This window comes from Ambystoma mexicanum, chromosome 2q (genome assembly GCF_040938575.1).
Source record: "Ambystoma mexicanum isolate Mex_15411 chromosome 2q, UKY_AmexF1_1, whole genome shotgun sequence".
In the NCBI taxonomy this organism is placed as follows: Eukaryota; Metazoa; Chordata; class Amphibia; order Caudata; family Ambystomatidae; genus Ambystoma; species Ambystoma mexicanum.
This window is the reverse complement of record NC_090924.1, coordinates 570,994,855-571,022,187: the sequence shown is the minus strand read 5'-3', so window position 1 is coordinate 571,022,187 and position 27,333 is coordinate 570,994,855. Positions and strand designations below refer to the sequence as shown.

Below are 27,333 nucleotides of genomic sequence, written 5' to 3'. Positions count from 1 at the left end.
GTTCATCTACAAACGACATTCGCCGGTAGGCGGAAGCATCAGCACATGGCGCAAGGGGCCCACTACTGAAATATTACGTATAATATTCTTTTGTGCAAGAACATTTTTCAAGACTCTCACTACCTGCCTCATGGTTCCCAAGCAGAGGTCCGGACTCCCACACAGCAATGCCAACGTGAGTAGGACACTATTCAACCAAGCAAGTTCGCCATTGCTCATTACGTACTTTGCCTAATCACTGTGACCCCACTTGCACATCAACCCTGCCCTGGTATCTTTAAACTACCTATCCTCTAGCCACCCAAAAGCTGTGCACAATGCCTACCTCGTTGCACATCTCAACATGAGGAGTGCACGGCACTGCACTGATTATTTTGAATGTTACTATTGGTATCTACTGCCCACTTGAGGCACCTGTGTCATCATTGTGTTCATGCCTGCTCCACACTAGCCTATAGCAGCAGAACATGCCCTTTAACTGTGTTACCACTGTGTTTATGCCTGATTCACACTAGCCTATAGCAGCAGAAATTGCCTGTTACCTGTGTTACCAATGTGGTTATGCCTGATTCACACTAGCATATAGCAGAAGAATGTGCCCTAACAGCGCTACCACTGTGTTATGCCTGATTCACACTAGCATATAGCAGCATAACGTGCCCTAACTGCGCTACCACTGTGTTATGCCTGATTCACACTAGCATATAGCAGCTGTGGGATGTATTTACCCATGCATCCGAGCCCTACCTCAAAACTGTGCAGTACTGACATGGAAAACATCATGATGGCCAGAGCTTCCCAGAAAATGCACAGGGAAATGCATGAAGAATAGGCTGCCACTCATTTTTGCCGATGTTATGGGCACAGAAGGGCACTGCCTAAAAACCCCATTGGACTACCCACACAGTAGCCTGAAACCATTGGGAATGGAAATGCTGATTGCCAAAAGCCACATAGAATTGTGGGGAATTCATTTCTTAAATCCCAAAAAGGGTGCAGTACCAGTACTCACCACTATCCAAAAGCCGGCGTTTTAAAACCACCAGATTTTACTTTTTTGTAGAAAACTGAATAAATGAACCCAAAACATGCCAAAGAAAGACTTACTGAGAGGTGGATCCAATGTAAAGTTATATTCTGAAGTGACTTGAAGGTTTATAACAAGACTGGCTGAGCTGTGGATTTCAGCAGTTTAAGTAAATTTGGACTGAAAGACATTAAAAATCTCAATGTTTAAGAGAAATGAGTGACCTACTTTTGAGTGTCACATAGGTTGCAATTGTTTAAATGTCATAGTTTTAAACTTAGAATCAGCATTCTAGCTGCATATGTGAAATTGTTAGTTTATTTGAATGCAGAAACTGGGGAACAGAAATGACATGTAGCTAAAAACTGGCTTAAAGAGATTCCAATTTGCCTGGCAACTACCCCCATCAGGAGTGAAACTTGAGTCACAGCTGTGTTCCCAGGCCTAGCTGCCCTTTTGCTGCTCACACCAAAAGGGATATGACACTTCCCTGATTGAATTACCTGGGCTCTGCAGGAAATTGAACAAAGCCCTGTCTTGACTCAGGCAAATGTTTTATGGCGGGAGTCGTAAATGGAGATTTCTCCTGGAAGCACAGGGGAGGGGCACTGCCTGTGAGAGCAAGCTGGCTTGGCAGAACTGGAAAAACCAGAAATTCAACCTTGTGCTGGAGGAAAACCACACCCCTTTGGGGCCAGAACATAACTCTAAAAAGATGAATAACTCATAGTACGGACTTGTGAAAATTATTTAAATGATACCATAATTCTTGTGATTTTTCTGCCCACATTTTAAGAGGTTTTTAGAACCGGTGGCATGTTCAGGGGAGTTTTAGCAGAAAAGAGGATATTACTCAAAATGTGTGCATGTGAAAAATCTGACACTTCATCAATTAATGTCCATACTCCTTGCGCACATGTGTGTAAATTTGGGGTAATGTCTGATGTTGCAAAACCACTAAAAAAAGTGAAATATGTGCCATTTCTGAATGCAAGCCCCCAGGAAGAGCAGAGTTTGAACAGGGTATACCTCCTGTAATGCATGATGGGTGCATATGATTTTAAAACAATATGTACCTCTGCAAATATGTATTTGGTTCAAATCTAGATTTGTGTGCAAGTTGACAGGAGGAGTGGACTTTCTGCAGGCTGTAAAATGACATCACTCTGACACAACTTAGCTCCCCCAATCAGGGGAGAAATGAAAGCTTGGCCAATGATAAGTGGAGAGGGGCTGGCTAGTGATGCTGCTCACACACACCCATTAAAAAAAACACATAAAAGCAGACAGACAGGACAGATAGGGACCTTCAAATCCATTTGCAGCTGGAAGCTCTGCCGGGAAAATCCATACCTTGCCTCCATCAAACCTCCAGAGAGCCAAACTAGAGACTTCAATCTATCCAGAACCAGAGACCCAGACCAGACCAGCAGAGTAGAGCTGACCTGTTAGCAGAACCAGAGAGAGCTGACCCAGATCACTGTGAAGTGCAGAGACCAGAGGCGAGTCTAAAACCTGACCAGATCCGTGGCGTGGCCCATTTCATTCAAGAATATAGTGTGAGTACCTAGAAAACTGTGCAGAACCAATCTCTTAGTTAAAATAATATAATTCAATCCTATTTTAATCTAAGTAGAACTGTCTCTTAACTGTCACCTGTCATTGTAAAGCTGTCACTTGTCATTTTCTAGTTGCAAGCTGCACTTGTCTTTTTGAACTTTAAAATTTCAAATCTGAAAAACGACCTTTATTTAATCGCTCATATCTCCGCGACCGTTTGTGCTAGAGACTTGCAGTAACTTTCATCTGGAAGCTGAGATTCTAGGCTTTCCTAGGACCCCAAAACGATATTGCTAGCCCTTGTAGTTCCTCTGTAATGGCGCCAGACGCATTCGCGAATTTTGCCGCGATTTGCAAATTTCTCCACGTGTGAAAACAGAAGCTGCTTGCTTTCAGTTGCCAAAAATTCGTTTAACCTGCTAGTTACACCCTAGATCCTTGCTAAAGTGAGCCTGGACTAATTTTAACTAGATACCACTCACCCTGAACCTCTAGAGGGAATTAAAAGCATTTTAACATATTTTCACTCCATTGCCAGCACCTATCAAAGCATTTTGCCTGTGTTTTCAACTTCTGTAGTCTAAGTTGCTGGGTGAACTGAATTACATTTGAATTGCATTTCTGAGAATTGTGTGCCTCCCTTCCATTTCCTTGCATTGCATAAAAGGGGGGGGTGAATTGTCCAAGAAAGTGATTACATTGTCTTTGCTGAAATCCTATCAAGTTATTTTCTGTACTGCATTTCATTCCACATTGCATCCATTTGAAACCATAAAAGTATTGTTGCTATCTTATCCATTTCATGTCAACTTCTTAGTGATTATCAAGAAGTGTGCTAGTGCCAGATTCTCCGTTGTTAATCTTTATCATATCAGATTAAGTGTGCTATTCAATTATTAATTTATTCTAAAGTGTGATATATATACCTATTGTTGAAACTATCAATTAAACCTTTTAACTTGCAAAACAGAACTACTTCTTGGCTCAGTGGGGTCAGGGGGATTCTGAGAGAGGGGTGTTATATAGGGGTAGTCATCCAGAACGCATGAACTGGACATAAAGTTATATCAATAAGGGTTTTCATTCAGTATTATAGACTAGGCGTTGACTTAGCTGTAGTGTTGAATTGAATCCTCTTACAAATTGGGGGCTCGTGCCAGACGTTTGGGTTAGATCTACCATTTGTGCAGATTAATACAGCGTGCCAGCTGACCAGATACACATATCCGGTCGGATCACCACGCTGTGTTACGCTGTAAAGCACTCCTCAAAGGAACGCTCTTAGGAAAAGGTCTGTTTTGCAAAAATAAAATACGAACTTCTGTAAGTCAGGACAGAGACTAATCTCTAGAATGACGACCTTAGTAGACATGAAAATAGCCAGAGAGCACTTCTTACATAAGTTATTTGTGAGAGGTGAGTGGACTCACCAGGACCAAACAGTCTGGTTGCAGGCCATCACACCCCAAATCACGGAAACAGGGTCAGATATATGGAGAGACCAGGGTCCCTTACATGTGGCCCTGAGTGAACTATATATGTCCTCTAAGGCCAAGGATGAGCAGAACAAGATTGCCAGGGTAGCGGCATATTTATATTTACATATGGGAGCCATGTAGGACAGATGTGCTGAAGGCCAAGATTTGGCGAGTAGGCAACTGCTGGCATTACAGAAGGCCCAATCTGATCTGGACTCTTCTGAGCAAAGGCTGCACAGAAGCCAGGAGTCAGAAAATGAGACCAGACAGTACATCACTAAAATAAAGGAGGATATGGATGTGCTGCAAAAGGAAAAGTCAGAACAGGATACCAGATTTCTGGCCTTGCAGAAGGAACACCAAGAAGGTTTGGACTCCCTACTGCAAAGCCAGAAAAAGCTGGAGCAACAACTGGACTTCAACAGGGTATGTGCTGAGCAGGTAGTCACCCTGCAAGGCCACCTAGATAGGGAAAAGGCAGAAAGCAATAAACTGATTCTGAAAGACCTGGATACCCAGGCAGAGTTTGATGAAGAGCGCCGGAAAGCTGGTGCCCTTCAAAGGCAGAGGGATGACCTGGCGGCACAGATGCAGGCTCTTAGTCAGGAAAGGGACACCTTAGGCCAGGAAGTCTGCCAGTTAAAAAGAAAAACGGAAGAAAATCACTTGGCCCTCCAGGGGCTGGGTGATCTCCAAAAAGAGCATGCAAACTTGTTAGAGCACACCAGAAGGGTGGAAGATGCTCTGGCAAGAAAGGAGCAGGCCAGTAAGGATGGGAATCAGGAGGTAACCCTCCTGCAGCAAAGACTGGCCCAGTGCTCCAGGACCAACCAGGAAGCACAGAGGGAAAATGAGGCCCTCTGTCAACACAATGATAGGCTCCAACAACAGGTAGCGATGCAGGAGAGACTGATAGAGTCCAGTAAGGCCTTAACTGAGGAACTGAAGGCACAAATGCAGGCTCTTGCATTGCAACAGGGAGCAGGGGCGGATAGAGGTGAGGTTCGCTGGGAAAGGGAAACTCCGGAGCATAACCTCAGGAGCCCTAGTACCAGAGGCCCTCATACCTCTCAGTCCCTGGACTCTGCCACCCCCATGTTCCCCGGCGCACATGAGCACCGGGCCACCGGGATGGCAGACTACTATCCAGACAAAAGTATGGGGCTCATAGGCCAGTACCACCCAGGTATGGAGGGGCGGGCATCCGGGTATGGGCACCCAAGCGCAGTGCAATTTAGTGGGGAACCCCAGGAGAGTAGGCCCATTAAGGGCATCCTGAAAACCTCTGCCCAGTTAGGTCAGTGGAGGGGGTACCCATCAAATCCTGGCAGCAAGGAGGAATCTGAAGACTCCTCTGAACTGCGCAGGACACAGGAGACCAGGTCCCCACATTCTGCCAGCCATTCCCAGGCTCGCAGAATCCGGGAAAACCTGGAAGAGCAGACAGGAACCTCTGGGAGCAGTGCCTCTGAGTCAGAGGATGAATGGACAAGGGTTACCCGAACCAAAAAGGCCAATAAGGCAAAAAGGGCCTTGCTTAAGGACCCCTTAAAGCAGATTAAGGCGATCAGGAGCGTCATCACGCCTTACCATAAGAACGCTAAGTATTCTGTTTGGGAGCACTTAGAGTTGTTTGAGCAAATGATGGAGACTTTCCATTTGAAGGACAGCCAAAGCTGTATTCAATATGTAAAGTGGACCTTCTCCCCGGAATACTCCAGTTTCTTTGCGGGGCTGGAGGACCAAAATCATTTAAGATGGTCCACCTATAAGGCGGCCATCTTGAAACATTTTTCCATTCATAGAAATCCTCAAGAGGCTCGCAAGGCAGCCTACAATTTACAATGTGGGGAGGATCAGGCCCCACAAGAATTTGTGCAGGAGTTAAAACGTGCTTTTGCGCAGACCACCAGAAGGGTGCGCACAGACAGTAGAGAATTTATCAATACATTTTTTCATGCCTTGCCCAAATACATAATGACCCAGCTCGTGAGGGATTTTCACGAGAAAAGATCTTTAGACTGGGTCATTGAACAGGCTACCCGGATCTATGAGGTGCAGAAACCGGTAGATAGCAAAAGTAATGCCCAGAAAAACCCCAAAGCCAACAGCACCCCTGCTGCTGCCAAGGTGGCAGAGGTAAAGGTCACCCCCGTTTTAGAGTTGGAGATGGGGGGGCCTAAAAACCTACCTGCACCTAATAATGCTAGGCCCAGAAGGTCCTCGGGCCAGTCACAGACAGGGAGCCAGGGAGGCAGCCCCACAAATGGGGTCCCTCGCTCTCCTGATTATGTAAGTCCCCGTTACAAGGGAAATCGACCCATCCTGGGTTATGTGTGGACTCCTCCAGCCCAAGGGGGGGATCCAGCCAAGCACCTAACCCAGGGAACTTCCCTCCCAACTTCCCACAGGAGGGCAGAAATTCTCCAAATCCTGGGCAGAACTTTTTCCCCAGGTATCCACCCAATTTCCAACCCCAAAATCATCCATCCTTCTTTCCCCAATTCCCTGAGCCCAGACAACCTAATCCGGGAGAGGGGAGGCCAAGGGTGGAGGGGTACCCAAATCTTCCCAACCCGGGGTATTACCAGAGGAGGGACAGCTACCCTTCCCGGGATCAGCCCAGGGGAGAAAACAGGGCCCCGTATCAGCCTGAGCGGGTTTCCCAGTTAGAGCGCCAGGTTCAAAACATGGCGCGGGATCTGGGTCACATACTGAGGGCTCAGCAGAACCCTCAGATCGGCATGCCGGCGCAGAACGCACCAAACTCTGGACCTGGTGCCCCAGAACAATGACGGGGGCAGCACCCCGATAACTCACCGGTTCCCAGGGAGGAGGCACAAAGGGAAGGGGGGTGTAAAGCCTTGGAGGAAGCTTCCTTCCTCACTTGTAAACAGCCCCTGGAAACCCAGGAACCGGAAACAAAATCTCTTGCCCCTGAAAGTCTGCCTCCTAAGGAGCAGAGGGGGGGTAGGAGAAACAAAAGACCCAAACAGACTCAGTTTGAGGAGGAGGTACAGGTCTTCCAATTTGAGGGAGAGGGATCCTCAGAGGATCCTGGGAAAAGGATCTTCTCCTTCAGAGAGGGGGGAACTCCTCCCAAAGAAAAATGGGTCCCTAGGGATGCAAATCCAGACTGGGGAGATGTGGAGACTGAGCTACCGCCGCCCACCATCTCATCCCAGAACCAACCGCAAGAAAATCCCCTGGTTCAAACCCATCCTGGGGACTGCCTCCAAAAAGGGGGGGGCGGCCCAGAACCGGAACCAGGGGAACCCACAATGGCTCTGATCTCCAGTTGCCAACTTTTTCTTTCAGATTCCCAAGGCTCTCCACAGAATTCTGCCCAAATTTCTTCTCTTGCAATGTCCAAAACCAGAAAGTTAGCCCACCAGTTGTCCAAAAATGTGCATTATCTGTGCCCCCTTGAGGAGAAGGAGGGAAGATACTATGCCCCGGTACAAGTACAGGGGCAGGGTACAATTTTGGCACTGGTGGACACTGGATCTCAAGCTACCCTTCTGTCCAGAAGGGCCTTTGACGAACTGAATGCAGGAAGGGGAGAGAATTACCAAATTCCTCTCACCTCACTTCCTGGACAACTCCAGAACTTTGACGGGAAGGAAATTCCCGTCGAGGAGACGGCAGACTTGGACATTAAAATTGGGCGACACAAGTTGAAACACCCGGTCATAGTTGTGACTCCAGAGGGCACCCCTTGTTTACTAGGGAATGACCTCCTGAGAAGGTTGTCACCCCTAATAGATTGTGTAAACAAGGTCCTCTGGACCCAGACTAGCCGACCAATAAAATTAAAACAGAGTGTCAACCATGTTAGTTTAAACGGCACCTGCCACATGGTTGAACAAAAACCTGACCAAGTAGAATTTCACTTCCAGAATAGCCAAATTCCAGACGTGACAGTAATAGCAGTAGGACAACAGACTGGTGATGGAGGGTCCTCTCTATTTCTGAAAATCAACCTTCCTTCCAGTCTAAAGTGGTACTCCACGCTGGAAGGAAACACTCTGAAATTCTTTACAAATCCACAATCAGATATTACCACTCCTATAGTCCAGAAAGATGTGAAATCAGCTCAGAGCCTGGCTGATATTCAGCAAATTGGAGAGCAGTTGTTCATCCCTGTTCAGTTAAATGATGGGAAGGACTCTGTTCTCGCTCGAGTGTGTGTGAACAACGGTAAGAGCTTCATCAGCGAAGCCATGTTCCGCCAACTCCCAAAAGATCCAGCCATTCCCACATTCAAACTGATAGACAAATGGGAAATGGACCTGGAAGCACCTAATTCCAAACATCTCCTGCCAAGCAGGTGTATGCTCAAAATCTCCATTGGCAACAAGAGCATAGTCCATAATTGTTGGGTCGTGCGAGACGTCACTGCCGCCTTTTACTTAGGCAGTGACATTCTCAATCGCTTTACCATTAGTTTGGACCTAATAAACTTCAAAGCTTGGTCCCGATTAGCGGATAATCCCATGGGCTTTGATGATCCAGAGAAAGCATTTAGGTCAGCTCAATTTCTACCTTATGCAGTTGAAATTCAGGTTAAAGAGGAAGTCACCATCCCAGAAAGGACCCGACAATTCTCCCTGGAAGTGAAAGTTAAAAGGGGACAACATTTGAAAAACCCTGATGCTTACATACATCTAAATGCTTCTCTCCAACAGCAAGGGTTGGGGGTAAACCCAACTCCATTAGTCAACATAGAACATGACACCATTCCAATAGAGGTGGATAACAGCGACTTAAAGAGTATTACTCTAGCCGCAGGCACCATTATTGGAATGGCGGTTGATGACCGACATTTCTCCATTGATCTTGGAAATGAACTGTTAGGACCAATCCCCAAGGACTGTTTTGACAGTGACAGGGATGACAATACAACACCAGACAGGATTTTTACCCGGCATGGGGGGAACTTCCTGGTGTACACTTCCTGCCCTTATGGTAAGGAAGATGTGACTTGTGACTTCAGGAGGGATGAGGTGATTTTCCAGGTCCATGAGGGCTGCCTTTCCCACCTGAAGCCTCCGGTCCAAATCAGCACTCTGACCAGGGACTTCCCCACCCAGCTGGAGGAGGCCGCGGAGATAGCCAAACCAGAAGTCTTTCCAGGCTTCAGGCAGATGGTGGAAGAGAGAGTCAACCTAGCTGATGCCTGTGTGACTCTGGAACAAAAGCAAAAGTTGAAACAAGTTTTCTTGGATTTCCAAGATCTCTTTGCGGTAGACTCATATGACTGTGGTCGCACCGACATCCACACAACAACAATCCCCACGGACCCTGGCATGACTCCAGTGTTTGTGAAGCAATATCGCTTGCCTCTCGCATCCATGGAGTCCCTTACTGAAATAATTAAGAACCTTGAGTCCAGGGGAATAATCCGTCCAGTCCACAGCACCTTCAATAACCCGGTGCTGGGAATATTGAAGCCAAACGGCCAGTGGAGACTCTGCGCCGACCTCAGGGAGCTCAACAAACGGGTCCATACTTCCCGATGGCCTCTGCCCTACATTGACCAAGGGCTGGCCCAGATCCAGGGGTCACAGGTATTCACTGCAATAGACCTGACCAATGGATACTGGACCGTGCCTGTCAGCAGGGAGGACCAATACAAACTGGCTTTTACCTTTGGGGGCCAGCAGTACACATGGACCCGGACTCCCTTCGGATACCTTAACTCCGGTAATGAGTTCAATATTTTCCTACATAAGGCCATGCCCGACCTGGGTGCGAGGGGTAACCTGGCTTATGTAGATGATGTCCTCATCAAAAGTTCATCTGTGGAGGAACACATAGCGGAGATCCGTTATGTTCTGACCCAGTTGAGGGCCGCCGGAGCAAAACTTTCCTTTCAGAAAGCACAGTGGTGTAGAACCCGTGTTAATTTCTTGGGGCATGAGATTACTCCTCAGGGTCTCTGTCCCCAGGAAAAGAAAGTGGAAGCACTTCAGAAACTGAAAGACCCCACAACTCTGCGGGAACTAAGGAGCCTCCTTGGACTGACTAATTACAGCAGAAAGTTCATTGAGGGCTACGCAGAGATCACCAGACCCCTGATTCATCTCCTGAAGGGGGGGGTCAAGTGGGAATGGGGTCCAGAACAAGCCGAGGCAGTAAAACAACTCAAAAGAAGCCTCTCACAAGCGCCTTGCCTAGCTTACCCTGTCAGAAACAAGGCGTTCTTCCTGGAGACGGGGTTCTCTAATACGTGCTTGACGGCAGTATTATACCAAAAGCATGACAAGGTCAATAAAGTAATCTCCTATGCGAGCAAAACTTTATCCTCTGTGGAGGAAAAATTCAACGATTGTGAGAAGGCACTCCTGGCGACGGTGTGGGCATTGAAGAATTACCGCCCGTTTATCCAGGGGGAACACATCATAGTGGAGACTCCACACCAGCCTCTGCAATATCTCCAAAGTGACAGAATCCGGGCCGGAAATGTGAGTAATTCCCGAATTACTTCCTGGATTCTGTCAATGCAAGGCTTTCCTGTGGAGGTCAGATATGGCCAAAACAAGAAGAGTCCCCTCGCGCAAGGTCTGGCTGACTTGCATGATTGTGCCAGAGAAAACTGTCTCGAGGACGAAAGTCTAAAAATCAAGGACAACACAGAGGCATACCTTAATTCCCCACACAAAGTCTTTGAAGAGGACAAGTGTGAGGGAATGCCCACTGTCTATGTGGATGGATGCTCTTACCATGTTGACAACGACGGGGAGAAAGAACTGGTGGCTGGTGTAGGGAATGCATGGGTGAATGAGTCCCCAGAACCCTCCGCTGGATACAAAATTGGTCCCCGAAGTAGTCAGGTGGCAGAATTGATGGCTGTGCATCAGGCCATCCTCACTGCTGTCCAGCATCAACTCCACGAACTGGTCATAATCACAGATTCGGATTATGTACGGAACGGGTTCGTGGAGCACCTGGTTAATTGGAAAACCAGAGGCAGGTTATGTGCTAACAACAAACCCTTGAAACATGGGAAGTTGATCCAAAACATTGATGATCTGGTCACCTCGAAAGGAATGACCATCTATTGGAAGAAGATCAAGGGTCATTCCAAAGTAGAGGGACCAGACAAAACTGGAAATGACTTAGCTGATCAGCTGGCCAAAACCGGGGCCATTCAAGGGGATCTAATTGAGATTGAGTCCCTGTTGGGGGAAGTCCAGGTCACTGCTATCACTAGGTCCCAGACAAATGCTCACAACGACCTTTCAATTGCACAATGGAGTAAGGAGACCCCTGATGCTGATTTGATTACCGCTCAGAAGGGGGATCCAATAATTGGTAAATTTTACCAACACCTTGAGGACCCTGAGAACTTTCCCCTGACGGATACCGATTACATTGGGAAAGAGGACCTAAGAGTGTTGATGAAATGTCCAAAAATGTTCCGGATCCAAGACGGTTTGTTGGTAAGGAAATCCAAAGCTGGCCATGACCAGTGGGTGGTTCCTACCTCATTCCGAAGCCTGATGTTAAGTCACGCCCATGATGCGGCTACTGCCGGTCATAGGGGGTTTCACACAACATTGGAAATCTTAAGAGAGGTTGCATACTGGCCACACATGGGGCAGGACCTCGACCAATACTTGAAGGGGTGTCTTGTGTGTGCACAATTTCATCCATCATCCCTCACGCATCATGCACCTCTCCAAAAGAGGGGGATGACACTGCCATGGTCAGATTTACAAATCGACTTTGTAGGCCCCGTGATTCGCTCCGCGAGGGGGAATAAGTACATGTTGACCGTCACATGCTTGTTTACCAAGTGGGTGGAATGTCTCCCAGCCCCAAATTGCAAGGCAGAAACCGCAGCTGCCCTGATGATTAACCACATCTTTTCCCGTTTCGGTCTACCTCAAAGGATTGAGTCAGACAGGGGTAGCCACTTCACCAGTGAAGTAATGACAAAGATGTGGGAGATACTGGGGGTCAAGAGAAAGCTGCATATTGCTTATAGACCAGCTTCTTCTGGAGCAGTGGAACGCTACAACCGGACAATTGTGAGCATCTTAAAAAAGTTTGTGGCAGATTCTGGGCCAAGTTGGGATATCCGATTACCTCTGGTCCTAATGGCCATCAGATCTACCCCTTCATCTGCAACCAAAATGTCACCATTTGAGTTGATGACTGGACGCAAGATGGTGCTTCCGCAGCATTTGCTCTATAGGACCCAAGAGCAGACACTGATAAATGCCTCCACTACTCATGAGTATGTGGAGAATTTAAGGAAACACCTCCAACATGCTTTTGCTTACGCTCAGCGGAATCTAGAAAGATCGGCTGATAGCATGAAGACCCACTATGACCTGAAGACTTCCAGGAAGGAATATCAGGTGGGGGACCGGGTCTATCTATACAACTTCCAAAGAAACCAGGCAAAACAGCGGAAATTCTTGCCTACATGGAAGGGACCCTTTGAGATCATCGACAAGATCTCCCCTGTGGCCTACAAAATCCACATCCCCAAAGGTCCTTTGGCAGCGGGGGAAGACAAGTGGGTCCACATAAACCAGTTGAAATGTTGCCATCCCAGGCACACTCTGCAACAACTGGAGGAATCCTCTGGAATCCTAGCGGGTACTGTCTCAGATTAATTCAGTTCCAACCATAAAACATACCACATCTAGTCTCTAAAATATTGTGATTTGCATGAAACTGTCTCTTAGTTATACTGTTTTTTTTTTCAAAATAAGAATGTAATGTTTGTTATGATGAAATGCATATGCTGCCCCACTATCTCAACAGTGGTGGAAAAATGTCTATGAATAGGTATTGCCGATCTTCCTTTGTCGTCCTAGGAGAAAGAAAACCTGGAGACGGGCCAAGGAGGATGATCCGGAGACTGGGAGGATGACGCAAGGGGGCCCGGGGTACCGCCCAATATTCCCATCAGGACCGGCGAGGAGAACCGATCGACCAGTACCGGATGGAGGAAGAGATGCTGAACTGGCCATCCACCGGAAGAAGATGAGAACTACATCCCAGATCTTGCGGTTCCCACCAGTGAAGGATCAGATGGCCACCGCAAGAAGGGGGGCTTGTGGGATGTATTTACCCATGCATCCGAGCCCTACCTCAAAACTGTGCAGTACTGACATGGAAAACATCATGATGGCCAGAGCTTCCCAGAAAATGCACAGGGAAATGCATGAAGAATAGGCTGCCACTCATTTTTGCCGATGTTATGGGCACAGAAGGGCACTGCCAAAAATCCCCATTGGACTACCCACACAGTAGCCTGAAACCATTGGGAATGGAAATGCTGATTGCCAAAAGCCACATAGAATTGTGGGGAATTCATTTCTTAAATCCCAAAAAGGGTGCAGTACTAGTACTCACCACTATCCAAAAGCCGGCGTTTTAAAACCACCAGATTTTACTTTTTTGTAGAAAACTGAATAAATGAACCCAAAACATGCCAAAGAAAGACTTACTGAGAGGTGGATCCAATGTAAAGTTATATTCTGAAGTGACTTGAAGGTTTATAACAAGACTGGCTGAGCTGTGGATTTCAGCAGTTTAAGTAAATTTGGACTGAAAGACATTAAAAATCTCAATGTTTAAGAGAAATGAGTGACCTACTTTTGAGTGTCACATAGGTTGCAATTGTTTAAATGTCATAGTTTTAAACTTAGAATCAGCATTCTAGCTGCATATGTGAAATTGTTAGTTTATTTGAATGCAGAAACTGGGGAACAGAAATGACATGTAGCTAAAAACTGGCTTAAAGAGATTCCAATTTGCCTGGCAACTACCCCCATCAGGAGTGAAACTTGAGTCACAGCTGTGTTCCCAGGCCTAGCTGCCCTTTTGCTGCTCACACCAAAAGGGATATGACACTTCCCTGATTGAATTACCTGGGCTCTGCAGGAAATTGAACAAAGCCCTGTCTTGACTCAGGCAAATGTTTTATGGCGGGAGTCGTAAATGGAGATTTCTCCTGGAAGCACAGGGGAGGGGCACTGCCTGTGAGAGCAAGCTGGCTTGGCAGAACTAGAAAAACCAGAAATTCAACCTTGTGCTGGAGGAAAACCACACCCCTTTGGGGCCAGAACATAACTCTAAAAAGATGAATAACTCATAGTACGGACTTGTGAAAATTATTTAAATGATACCATAATTCTTGTGATTTTTCTGCCCACATTTTAAGAGGTTTTTAGAACCGGTGGCATGTTCAGGGGAGTTTTAGCAGAAAAGAGGATATTACTTAAAATGTGTGCATGTGAAAAATCTGACACTTCATCAATTAATGTCCATACTCCTTGCGCACATGTGTGTAAATTTGGGGTAATGTCTGATGTTGCAAAACCACTAAAAAAAGTGAAATATGTGCCATTTCTGAATGCAAGCCCCCAGGAAGAGCAGAGTTTGAACAGGGTATACCTCCTGTAATGCATGATGGGTGCATATGATTTTAAAACAATATGTACCTCTGCAAATATGTATTTGGTTCAAATCTAGATTTGTGTGCAAGTTGACAGGAGGAGTGGACTTTCTGCAGGCTGTAAAATGACATCACTCTGACACAACTTAGCTCCCCCAATCAGGGGAGAAATGAAAGCTTGGCCAATGATAAGTGGAGAGGGGCTGGCTAGTGATGCTGCTCACACACACCCATTAAAAGAAACACATAAAAGCAGACAGACAGGACAGATAGGGACCTTCAAATCCATTTGCAGCTGGAAGCTCTGCCGGGAAAATCCATACCTTGCCTCCATCAAACCTCCAGAGAGCCAAACTAGAGACTTCAATCTATCCAGAACCAGAGACCCAGAACAGACCAGCAGAGTAGAGCTGACCTGTTAGCAGAACCAGAGAGAGCTGACCCAGATCACTGTGAAGTGCAGAGACCAGAGGCGAGTCTAAAACCTGACCAGATCCGTGGCGTGGCCCATTTCATTCAAGAATATAGTGTGAGTACCTAGAAAACTGTGCAGAACCAATCTCTTAGTTAAAATAATATAATTCAATCCTATTTTAATCTAAGTAGAACTGTCTCTTAACTGTCACCTGTCATTGTAAAGCTGTCACTTGTCATTTTCTAGTTGCAAGCTGCACTTGTCTTTTTGAACTTTAAAATTTCAAATCTGAAAAACGACCTTTATTTAATCGCTCATATCTCCGCGACCGTTTGTGCTAGAGACTTGCAGTAACTTTCACCTGGAAGCTGGGATTCTAGGCTTTCCTAGGACCCCACAAGGATATTGCGAGCCCTTGTAGTTCCTCTGTAATCGCGCCAGACGCATTCGTGAATTTTGCCGCGATTTGCAAATTTCTCCACGTGTGAAAACAGAAGCTGCTTGCTTTCAGTTGCCAAAAATTCGTTTAACCTGCTAGTTACACCCTAGATCCTTGCTAAAGTGAGCCTGGACTAATATTAACTAGATACACCTCACCCTGAACCTCTAGAGGGAATTAAAAGCATTTTAACATATTTTCACTCCATTGCCAGCACCTATCAAAGCATTTTGCCTGTGTTTTCAACTTCTGTAGTCTAAGTTGCTGGGTGAACTGAATTACATTTGAATTGCATTTCTGAGAATTGTGTGCCTCCCTTCCATTTCCTTGCATTGCATAAAAGGGGGGGGGGTGAATTGTCCAAGAAAGTGATTACATTGTCTTTTCTGAAATCCTATCAAGTTATTTTCTGTACTGCATTTCATTCCACATTGCATCCATTTGAAACCATAAAAGTATTGTTGCTATCTTATCCATTTCATGTCAACTTCTTAGTGATTATCAAGAAGTGTGCTAGTGCCAGATTCTCCGTTGTTAATCTTTATCACATCAGATTAAGTGTGCTATTCAATTATTAATTTATTCTAAAGTGTGATATATATACCTATTGTTGAAACTATCAATTAAACCTTTTAACTTGCAAAACAGAACTAATTCTTGGCTCAGTGGGGTCAGGGGGATTCTGAGAGAGGGGTGTTATATAGGGGTAGTCATCCAGAACGCATGAACTGGACATAAAGTTATATCAATAAGGGTTTTCATTCAGTATTATAGACTAGGCGTTGACTTAGCTGTAGTGTTGAATTGAATCCTCTTACACAGCAGAACGTGCCCTAACTGCGCTACCACTGTGTTATGCCTGATTCACACTACCATATAGCAGCAGAACGTGCCCTAACTGCGCTACCACTGTGTAATGCCTGATTCACACTAGCATATAGCAGTAGAACGTGCCCCTTAACTGTGCTACCACTGTGTTCAATCATGTTGCGGCACCACGCCACCACTGTGTTTAGTCCTGCAAAAGCACTGTGCCCACAACATACAATACCTACCCATCTACATACCATTACTAGGCAACCATCCACTAACATGGCCACACACCAACCTACTGCACCACCTTGCTCACAAACTATCCCTCTTACACCATTCCTCCCAGCTCTCACTATAGGTGAGCCCAACCTGCCCCACTCAGGGTCACCTCACTTCAGCTATCAAGCACTGCCCACTCTCAGCCAACACAAGAAGTTCACGCCCACATGCTCCTGCCACCATTATACCTAAGGAACCAAAGATTAGGATCCCGCTCTCTCAGGACTTCCACCAACATGCGCAAATTCTCCATGAAAACCCCTCCTCATCACGGTCAAACCCTTACCTAGTAAAAACACTCCCACGCAAATTCAACTTGCACTCATCAATGCAATGTCAGTGCAAGCCCACGCTACAGAAATCCATGATGTGATCACTGACCTGCAGCTCGACGCACTAGCCATCACCAAAACTTGGCTACATGAAGCCTCCGGTCCAGCCATATGCCAGTCCCTACTCCCTGGTTGCACAATCCTCGGCCAAAGGCGGAGGGGTCACCCTCAAGGCTAGACAAATCAAGTCTGCCACCTCAGATAACTTTGACGCTCTCTCTGTAAAAATTTCCTTCTCGCCAAATGACACCTTGACGATGCACCTAGTGTTCCGTCCTCCATGCCCTCTACTGGATTTCCAAGCCAATCGTTTACACCTCATAGGTAATAACCTCAAATCTAACATCAGTGCAATCCTCCTAGGAAATTTCAAACTCGGTTTCAAAGATATAAAAGACAAACAAAGCAAAGCCTTCGCTAAATGTCTCATTGAATTAGAATTCATTCAAAAAGTGGACTCCCCTACCCACATCAAAGGACGCATACTATATTGGTTAGATGACCATAATCGCGGTGTTGACATCAGCTCCAACACCCCACGCCCATGGACGGACCACCACCTCATCCACTTCAAATTTCCTTCACGAGTTGCAACCCAAAAGAATCCTCCTATGCCAGCCGCCACTGCCAGGTCAAAAGAAATGCTTACCAAAGACAAAATTCTCCCTCTCCTGGAAGCATCAGCACTAGCACTATCACTCTCCAACAATCCCACATAATTGGTCGATCTCTACAACAGCATTCTCAAAGAAGCAGTCGACACCATTGCCCCACTAGAGAAAAAAGGTGCAAAAAGTATCAAACACGCCAACTCCTGGTACAATCAAGACCTCCTCGATTTAAAAGCACTCAAAAGGCAAGCCTTGAACAAATGGCAACCCTTCCTGCCCCTCTGCCTCCACACGTGACTCCTACCTTTCCATTGCCAAGCAATATAAAAAAGACATCGCCACAGCAAAAGCCGCTGCCTACAACATAAGAATTGACAAAGCCAAATCCCAATCCATGGAACTGTTTGCCATTTTCAATGAACTGATCGTCCCCCCCCCTCATCCACACATCAAACTGTAAAGGATGAGAAATGGTGTAACGACATCCACCACGCTATGTTGGGCAAAATTAATCTGTTCCAAGAAAAAATGAAAACCAATTTCAACAATTTGCCCAAAGCTGCCCTCCAACACACACCATCTCTGAACCAGGTCCCTTTAACACTCCTGATACTAAGCCCCCACTTTTTACCTTCAGAAATGTAACCGTTCCTGAAGTCATATCAATCATGAAGCATATAAAACCATCACTATGCAAAGGTGACATCTGTCCAGCAAGCATAATCAAAGACTGCATGGTAGCACTAGCTCCCTTCATCACATCCTTTATTAATGCATCATTTGCCCCCGGCATGGTACCCCCTTCCCTTAAGGAAGCATGAGTCTGGCCATTGCCAAAAAAGCCCACACTGGACCCTGAGTCCCAAATAACTATAGGCCCATCAACACTGTGCCATTCCTGTTGAAAATTCTTGACCAGGCTGCAAATTTGCAGATCCAGTCCTACCTAGAATTGCACAACATTCTGTGAAAGAAGCAATCTGGTTTTCGTCCTAGGCATGGCACTGAGTCAGCCCTGCTCGACTTAAAAAATCAATTACTACAAAACATTGACAAGGGTAAATTGTCGCTTCTTCTGCTCCTTGACCTGTCGGCAGCGTTTGACTTGGTTGACCACAAGATCCTAAGGAAACACCTCACAGACTCTGGCCACTTCTCCCATGAGGCCACCACCTAGATAATCTCCTTCCTTGAGGGCCGAGCTAGGAGGGTCTTCTCACACCAGGCATCAGCCGCTCCGTCCCCCATTGGTTGTGGTGTACTACAAGGATCATGCACCTCCCCTATGCTCTATAAACTATTCACCCTACCACTATTCAATGATCTAGAAGAATTCGGCATAGCATTCACCAATTATGTCAATGATACACAGATTCTTCTACCACTATCTGGTGACTACCAGCATGACCTCAAAACCCTACAAAACACATACACTATCATCCAGGCCTGGATGGCAGCAAACAGACTCTGTCTCAATGGGGACAAAACAGAAATCTTACTGGTTGGCCTCAAAGGGACCCTCAAAAAACTAGACAGCAACTACTGCAATTCCAAATTAGAGAACACTGTAATTACAGTCTCTGCCACTGTAAAATGTCTGGGAGTTTACTTGTACTCAACCTTGTCTATGGATAGACATGTTAGCTACATCTCCTCCTCAGCAGCACATACAACTAAACTGATCAATACGGTAACACCCACCTCTCTGCCAAGAACTGCCTCAACATTTCTAGAGCTAACATAGGTGCAAAACTTGACTATTGTAATGTCCTCCTACTCGGCACATCCACCAAAAACATTAACAAATTACAAATTGCACAAAACAATGCACTTAGAGCAGCTCTCAGTATCCCCAGGAGAAAGCACATCTCTCAGGCAAGACAACAGGCCCACTGGCTCCTGATCAAACAGCGCATACTGTTCAAGACACTCACAATCACTCACAGATGCCTATCACAATCAGCACCCCCTACCTAGTGGAACGAATACACTAAACTCAAACACTCAGACATAAACGAGATATATACTCACACCAACTCACAATTCCTGCCTTTAACAGAGCCAAAGTTGGTGTATCCAGTTTCGAAGTATTAGCACCAAAATCCTGGAACTCACTACAACTCAACTAAGATCATACATTTCCCTCATGACTTTCAGAAAGGCTCTGAAAACCAAACTGTTCAAGTAGACCACACTCGCTCCACTGTTCGCCTGTAACCTTGGAATATGAGTATTGTATGTTCCTAACCATTCCAACCTGCACATAAAATATTGTATTAAGTGAATATGCTGTAACAACGCCAATCACTTCATGCCTATTGCTTTTGTCAATGCTTGTAAACATAAGTAAGCGTCACATTGCAGTCTGGGCTGCTAGAATGTAGATGAAGACACTTGTTCTGATGTACAACACATCAATCAAAGCACAATCTGTGAAAGAAGTTCGAATGACCACTGAATATCAATTGCATGTGTCTCTGGTGGAATGCTGCCCAGGGAGATGTGGAAGCAGGCCCAGTGGCAGCACACAGCTATGCTTTTGCCCTAATTAGGGAGTCGTTTTTTGCCTTTGCACCTGCCTTATCATGAACGTGGGAAAAGCAATAGAAATACACCTGTGCAGGGCTGGAAAACCTGCAAGGTTTTCAAAGGCTTACCCGGTATTATCAAAGTAGATTCTTGTGATGGTCCAGGCTGTGATGAATAGTGTCGGTGCACCTGCCATCATTGAGAGTAAAAGAAAACATGAGTACACATCTCAGGAAACTATTCACTATAACATCGTATCATGCCTGATAACTGCAGCAGCAAAGTCACTAAATAAAATATCGCCAACCCCAAAAAGGATCAAAACGCAGTAGTTTAATATTATCTGAGAACACAATTGACTTACGCCTCGCAAAATATTTACAGGGGCAAACATATCTTTTATATGAAGGAACGTTGTCTGGCCAACATTTACAATAAACATGATTGTTAACATGTGCAATTTTGCCCTGTACTAGTTAGCACCTATTGATCAATACAAGAGAGATGAGCAATTGGAAACAAAAATATGAATTTGAACCATCGAGTGCAGATTTTGGAATCAGACTATTGCCTGGGCACTGGTTTGAATATGGCAAATGTATAGTTTTATATGAAGTGCTAAACCTACACGTAAATTAAAAGATCTGGCAAAAATGCAACCCAATGGTGTCAGACCATCAAATATGTCATGTAACCAAATGCAGATTATGGGTGGCAGAATATTGGAAAGCAGAGCGAAAAGGCTGGCAAAAAGGAATCTTGACTTTTTGCTATGTTTACAAGCTTTTTGCCATCCAGAGCCTTGGGTATCCGACTTCAAAGCAATGCTATCGGGCATTTCCTAAACGGGAACGGTAGAATTACTGGCAGTGGCAGAGGTTAGTTAATAGAGCATTCCTGTTAATATAGGGCAGCATATCAAAGATTCTACTGTAATCTATAACGAATATGTAATAGTACCTTAATACATATGTGTTATTAGTACTCTGCGGGAGGGGGGCAGCCTCTCAGCCAATGAGAAGGCTTGGATGGGGTTCATTGTCATATGGTAATCCTGCCACTCCGAGCTTCGTCAGGGCTGGAGGCCACCATCTTCCTCTACTGGGGAATGAGGTACGTGCTCCCTCCCACCCACCCCATCCACAGATTTCCCCCCTCCCCTCCACTTACCTGCTTTTTTATAACTTTCAGGAGCAGGTGCGCTGGTAACACTTGTGTCTACTGCACGTCCGCTCCTGATCTGGGACACACCACCATGGAAAAGAAGAAGGGACCACACATAGTCCCTTCTTCCTTTCCCTGGTGGCCATTTTTCTGTTTACTTTTCTGCTATTTTTTCTATGGCCCCCATGGAAAGGGAGGAGGGCTCGGTGACTACAATCCCATGGGAAGCATTTTCTGGTAAGAATTGGAGATGGAGATTGTGTTCCCAACACAATGGCGTGGCCTTGTCTGAGTTGTAGTCAAGGGATGTAGCACACCTGATAATGACAGACTGGGATAGCTGAGGAACAACTGTGCATGCACACAATAATAGGAAGAGGAATTGCATGAGTGTAAACAACTTGGATGCTACGCTCCTGTTGGGATTTTTAAAAACATTTTATCAGTGTAGCAACAAGTGGGCTTTAGTGGCAAAACTGCTGTTCCTGAGTACTGATGTTGCCAGAGACTTCCTGCTGATTCAAGCTTTCAACTACTTTTAATGGATGATCAAACGTGTGTGTGTGTGTGTGTGTGGTCCTAAGACTGTGGGCCAACTATAGGAAACAGAGTTAACTGCAGCTACATTAAAAATAAATACCTATTGAAAGTTTCCGATTTTCTGAGAAATTACATTTACATCAATCAAAAGACCATTGTCCCTACCCGTTGACAGCAAGCTGTGCAAGACATTAGATTCATTTGCTGAGCATTTCAGGGGACAGGGTTTGAATGGGGGATGGGCAGAGTTGAAAGGACTTGTCTAGTGCAAGCATTACAACTTCTGCAAGGTTGCATTTTGAACATCAGCAGCATTCACATAAGGTTGCTGGTATTTGGGAGTGCTCAATCGAGGTTGCGGGAGATCATGTGTGGTCAGCTGAGGACGTGGGAGGTTACCAAACAGCTGTGTGTTGTCTACGGCAAGCACACACATGTTGGCTGAAATCTGCTCTAATTTTGGGGATGGGACCTTCCCACTCTGCTCATCTGATAATTTGTTGTGACTGTGCTCTTTAAAGGCCCATACTGACACAGTCCCTCACAGGGACTTGGGATACTGCTGGTATGCAGGCTGAGGTGGTGGATTACCAGTGACTTCCTCATTCAGGCTTCCATCATCTCTGCTTTGCTCTTGATCACACACAAAATAAAGACTCACATTCTTGGCTTGTGGCATCTTTAGCCATCACTAGTGTTCACTAGAACTCCAGTATTTGACAGTTTGGTCTTCATAAGATTCATCCTGCCTGAGTTTAGGCTCCACAGTGTTGTTGGAGAGCCAGGTTTCAAGCGTGGAAGTCTCATTTCCAGAGGAGAAACCACCTTGCCATGAATGGAGGGGTAGCTCTTTGAGTAGGAATCTTTGTCGCTGCCATCTCTTTGTTTGCCTGACTGATGGAGACAGGGTTGTTGAGCACAGTGGTTTTACACACTACAGCAATGTCTTCCATATAGCATTGGGCAGCATCAGAACAGGCTCCACTGCCACGGGACATATAGGCAAGGGTAGATTGACGGTTTGGCATGTAAGCAGTCATTAAAGCAAAGTATTTGCCTGTTTGCCAGTGGTAGTGTTCGGCTGCTAGTACAAAAGAGTCTCAGCTTTCATTGTGGCTGTCTACTGTGGTATTCATCCTGGTAAAATAAAAAATGCTGCATGAGTTTGTGTTCTAATCCCTTAACATAGCTTCCATGTGGTCCTATTGCATGTGTGACACCTTGAGGCAGTCCTAGTTTTCACTTTGCATGCCGGGAATTGTAGTTTTATTTTCCCATTATAATTATTTCAAAGTATAGTTAGTATGATCAGTTGTGTGATGGCAGACAATGCTCACTTGGAGCTATGGAAATAGAAAAAGTACACGTGTTCTTCAAAACGTTTTGAGCAGCATTTTTCAAGGTTTCAATTAGAGAGGCAACTGGCATAACATAATTTAGTAGAGATATCTTTGAAACCACCATGCTCACTGTGTTTTAAAAGTTCATCCTCCTAAATGTTCATTCATTTATAGAAATGTTAAGTTTCTGAATTCACGATAATTGCTAGTGAAAAATGAACTTCGTAGATTATACTTCCACTCATTGTTCACAGTCTTAATCATTGGGATACATGTCTAAAAAAAAGCACAACACCATGCAGAAATGTTCCACAAATGCACCACCACGTTCATCTTTACATGATTTCTATGGCATGGATGTGACACTAAATCCCGTTCAGCTAGTTGGGCTTATTCAAGTAAAATGCTTACCCCAGCCAATCAAGATGTACCACCAGAAGTACTTCCGCTCTGAAAAGAAGGAGATAACAAGGAGGGTGTGCAGGTAGAGGCCTTCCACGAGCAGCCAAAAGAAGTTAGCCATCACGCAGTACTGAAAGAACACCATTGCAGCCTTGCAGCCAACCTGGAAAGGAAGAAAGAAAGTTCAACCTGGAATGAGAGCCAATTTCCAATGATTTGAAAAAGTGTCACTTGTTTGGGCCACAACAACATTAACTCTTACAAATATAACCCACAGCGAAGTAAACATGTTTTCCGAAAGCAAATAAGAAATAATCATTTGAATGGAATTCATTTTTAAAAACACATTTTCATTTGTTTAATCTGATTTCTAGTTTAGTACAAATGCATGCAATTAAACACAAAACACTGTGGGCCCGATTCATGGAATATTTGCCCGGTTCAAAGTGAATTTGCACTGCTGAAAAGTCATTTTGAACTGGGCAACTATTCCATGAATCGGGTCCTGTACATTACCTGCAGATTTAAAATAAAATGAACGCTTGCATTGAATATAAAATGATCAACAGTTGAAAGTGACACAGTTTTTAAGAATTTGTATTGTTAACCCATATAAGTACAGGTGGTAAGGAGGTAAGGAGGGGAGACTGAAGGGTGATGGTCCAGTTCTGCACAAACCACGGATTTCTCCAGCCATATTGTCAGCCATGCTTTACATTTCAAATATTTGATAATCTGGTGATTATCGCGGTCTTCTTTTCTGTATTTTACCACGTGCATTCATTTTAATAAAACATGGGATTTCCCCCTTCATTTTTACTTCGTGATTGATACCTCGGGTTATTATTTCAGCTCTACTATTACTAAGAAACCATTACCATACTGAGCTTTCTTTACACACAGGACATGGTTAACTTTGTTCTGCCTTCTGTTGCAACCAACTTCATGTTCCTTCTGCAATGCATCAGAGAGCTGTGATACTGATATGACAAAACCTCTGTTTAATTTAATTATTGCAGCATGGTCTTGAGACAAGAAAATTACATCACTTGTCCACTATAATAACGTATTAAATCTGGGTTCTGTCTCACAGAGTGCGACGCCAGAATATGCAAACTGTTAAAAGGAACTGTCACTTAAATGCTAATGAACGAGCGTGAACATCATCTTTTCGTATGAGCTCTTTGGCTGGCCAGAGTCATCAGTTGACAAGGCCACATTTGCGGCCCTCTATTAGAGATCTGCTGGCATTCATAATAGGAGTCTGTGACTTACTGCACATGCTAATGCAGGCTGCAAATTATCCCTGTGAGTGGCACACGGCCCAGAAGGACATGCTAGCCACACATTACTTGTTGCATATTGGTTTGCCTTATTAAACCTGAAGATGTTCCCCAGCATGTCTTCAAATTTCTACGAAGAATAAAAAAGTTGGAGTGCTACCACGGGTCACCTTAGAGCCATGCAAAACCTTTCAGCGTAACCTATTTGCAATGTTTTGCTAAGCTGATGAGCTACTTGTTTTGGACCAGACCCCAGCTGGCTACCAGAGAGAAATATTCTGGAATATTCTAAAGAACAGGATAGAGCTATTCATTTGTCAACCTAAACTCATAAATTATTTTTTTCTCATAAAGACGCCGGTTTAAATGGCCTATGAATGACAAGCTTACTCAGCGCATTAATTAAGCAATATGACCCAAGCGGCGGGGGCATTACAGACTCAGGTAAGGCCCCGGGGGCCCATAGACAGAAAAAAAAACAACCAAGAAAATGGCCGCCGGGAAAGGGAAAACGGGAGTCCGTTTTCCCTTTCCATGGCGGCCATCGGGAGCGGACGTGCTGGGAACACAAGTGTTTCCAGCACGTCCGCTCCCGTGAAAAAAAAAGAAACAGAAGGTAAGTGGGGTTGGGAGGGAGGGCGGCAGGGGAAGGTTGGAAAAAAAAATTAAAACATACCTGCGCCCCGGCTAGGGGGCGATGGAAGCCTCCAGCCGTGTGTCTCCACACTGCTGGAGCCTGCTATCGTTCCCCAGCGGAGACGCAGCAGCAAAACGGTAAGTGGGGCGGGGAGGGCAGGGAGGAGGGAGGGAGGGAGGATGAAGGGTAGGAAAAAGAAAAAAAGAAAGAAAAAGCTTACCCGAGTCCCCGGCGGGGGTGAAGGCCGCCTCTCAGCCGTGGGGAGGCTCGGAGCGGGGATGGCCCCGCTTCGAGCCTCCTCATTGGCTGAGGGGCTGCCACGCCCCTCGCCGGGGACAAAGGCTGTGGAATCCCGACAGAGGGATTCCCGGCCTGGTAATGACTTGGCGAGGTTCAATCAGAATGGCTCTTGCATTCTGATTGCGCCCTCGCCAGGTACTAATAGCAATTATTTTCTTAGAATGTTGGTAAATGAAAGATTGTCAGTGGGTGGAACATACATTCGAGTAGGTGACTCAAGTCAAACCAAGTTAGGAAAGCCATTACCTGTTATTGAACATCTGTGGCATTGCACAACCTATCTCTGGGGATCTGGGACCTGCAAACATTTGTCATTGGGCCTGTGGACCAAATGGTACTGAGTACAGGGTCGGGCTGGGACAAGAAATAGCCTGGTCACCCAAAAAAAAGTTGCCCACACTTCGCCTCTAAAAAGTGGCCCATCCCTCGCCTCACAACCCTTGACCTCTGATGATATAATCGGAAGTGATGTCATTTGACCCCACCCCAAAGTGACATCCCTGCGATGAAACACAACCTTTCACCACATGACAAAACAGGAAGTGGCATCAAATAGCATTGTTCCTAAGTACACTACGAAAAATATGGTTATGATTTCACTAATGTGATATACATTTCATACAAGAATGGATCACCATATGTATCATTAATATCTTTGTGTATAGATCCATATTGTCAAATTACTGTGAATCCAAGCAGACGTCCAAGGCCAAATAATAATAGGTTATTGTATGGCACTTATGCTTAAGCTCTTTTTTACAGAACAAATATGCATACAATATCACCCAACCTGTGTTGGTACTCATTTATTGAAAGGCTTTTTGAAAAAAAAAAAAACATTGAAAACAAAAAATATGTTTTTCTTTTCATTTTATTTTTCCAAACTCGCCCAGGCGTGGCCAGAAACCGTCCCCACTCCCCTGGGACGAAAGGCTGAGGGGCCATTCCAACTGACTGAGTACTGGGCATAGGTTATGTTATGTTATGTTACGATCACTTGTATAGCGCTCGGTCACTCGAGGGCATCATGGCGCTGGAGAGGCAAGTAGCTAAAAACCAGGCGATGAGGCAGAGGGCATTAAGCCGCAAACATCAGAATAAATGGTTTTTTGACGGTTTCCTAAAGATTCAATGATTTGGTCGTTTTTTCATTGCCAGCGGGAGATCATTCCACAGCTGAGCTGCAGCGATGGATGTTAGGGAGAATTCTCTGTTTAGACTGAATTTCCTAGCCTAGTGAGTCCCCCAGCAGCTTTGCTGGATTTTTGGGGTTTATATTTTTTCTCCTGCCAAGAGTGAGACTCTTTTACCCTCACTCTTGGACATGATTTGAGTGTGTTTCTTTGGATCTAGATGTGTTTAATGGGCTATGGGGTCTTTTACCCCATAAGGCTTCATGTGTTTTTGTGATGTGTGTTACACAGCACCCTCAGTGCAGTGACACAGGGATGTCATAGTGACCCCCCAGTATAGACTCCATACCCTGGGACTGACTACTGTCTCCCAGGGCATGTAAAGTCACCATTGACTTTACTAGTCTTAAATTCTGAACAGAACCGGTACAAACCATCATATTGTGGACGATTGCCCCAGGGTCGATTGCCCCAGGGTCTGTTAGTCGGGGGGGCACGTCTCCATCCCCCCTGATCGAGTTTGGCTGGTGGCAGTGGATACTACTTTTTATATTCAACCGCAAATATTTTCCTATGGGATTTCACATTGTTTTAGGCTACTATCTTTATTTAATTATTTACGGTAGCCTCG

At 45.4% G+C, this 27,333-nt stretch overlaps 1 protein-coding gene and 1 pseudogene across 1 annotated transcript in view; both read right to left on the bottom strand.

Moving 5' to 3' along the window:
• VIPR1 (vasoactive intestinal peptide receptor 1) overlaps positions 1–27,333 on the bottom strand; it is a 1,305,930-nt gene that overhangs the window by 157,674 nt on the left and 1,120,923 nt on the right. Inside the window, exons 7-8 of the mRNA XM_069647715.1 lie at positions 23,359–23,512; positions 20,032–20,092 (exon numbers count right to left, since the gene is read on the bottom strand). Of these exons, the coding sequence (XP_069503816.1) occupies positions 20,032–20,092; positions 23,359–23,512 (215 nt within the window). The remainder of the gene's footprint in view (positions 1–20,031; positions 20,093–23,358; positions 23,513–27,333) is intronic.
• Positions 21,882–22,605, bottom strand: LOC138570332 (uncharacterized; annotated as a pseudogene).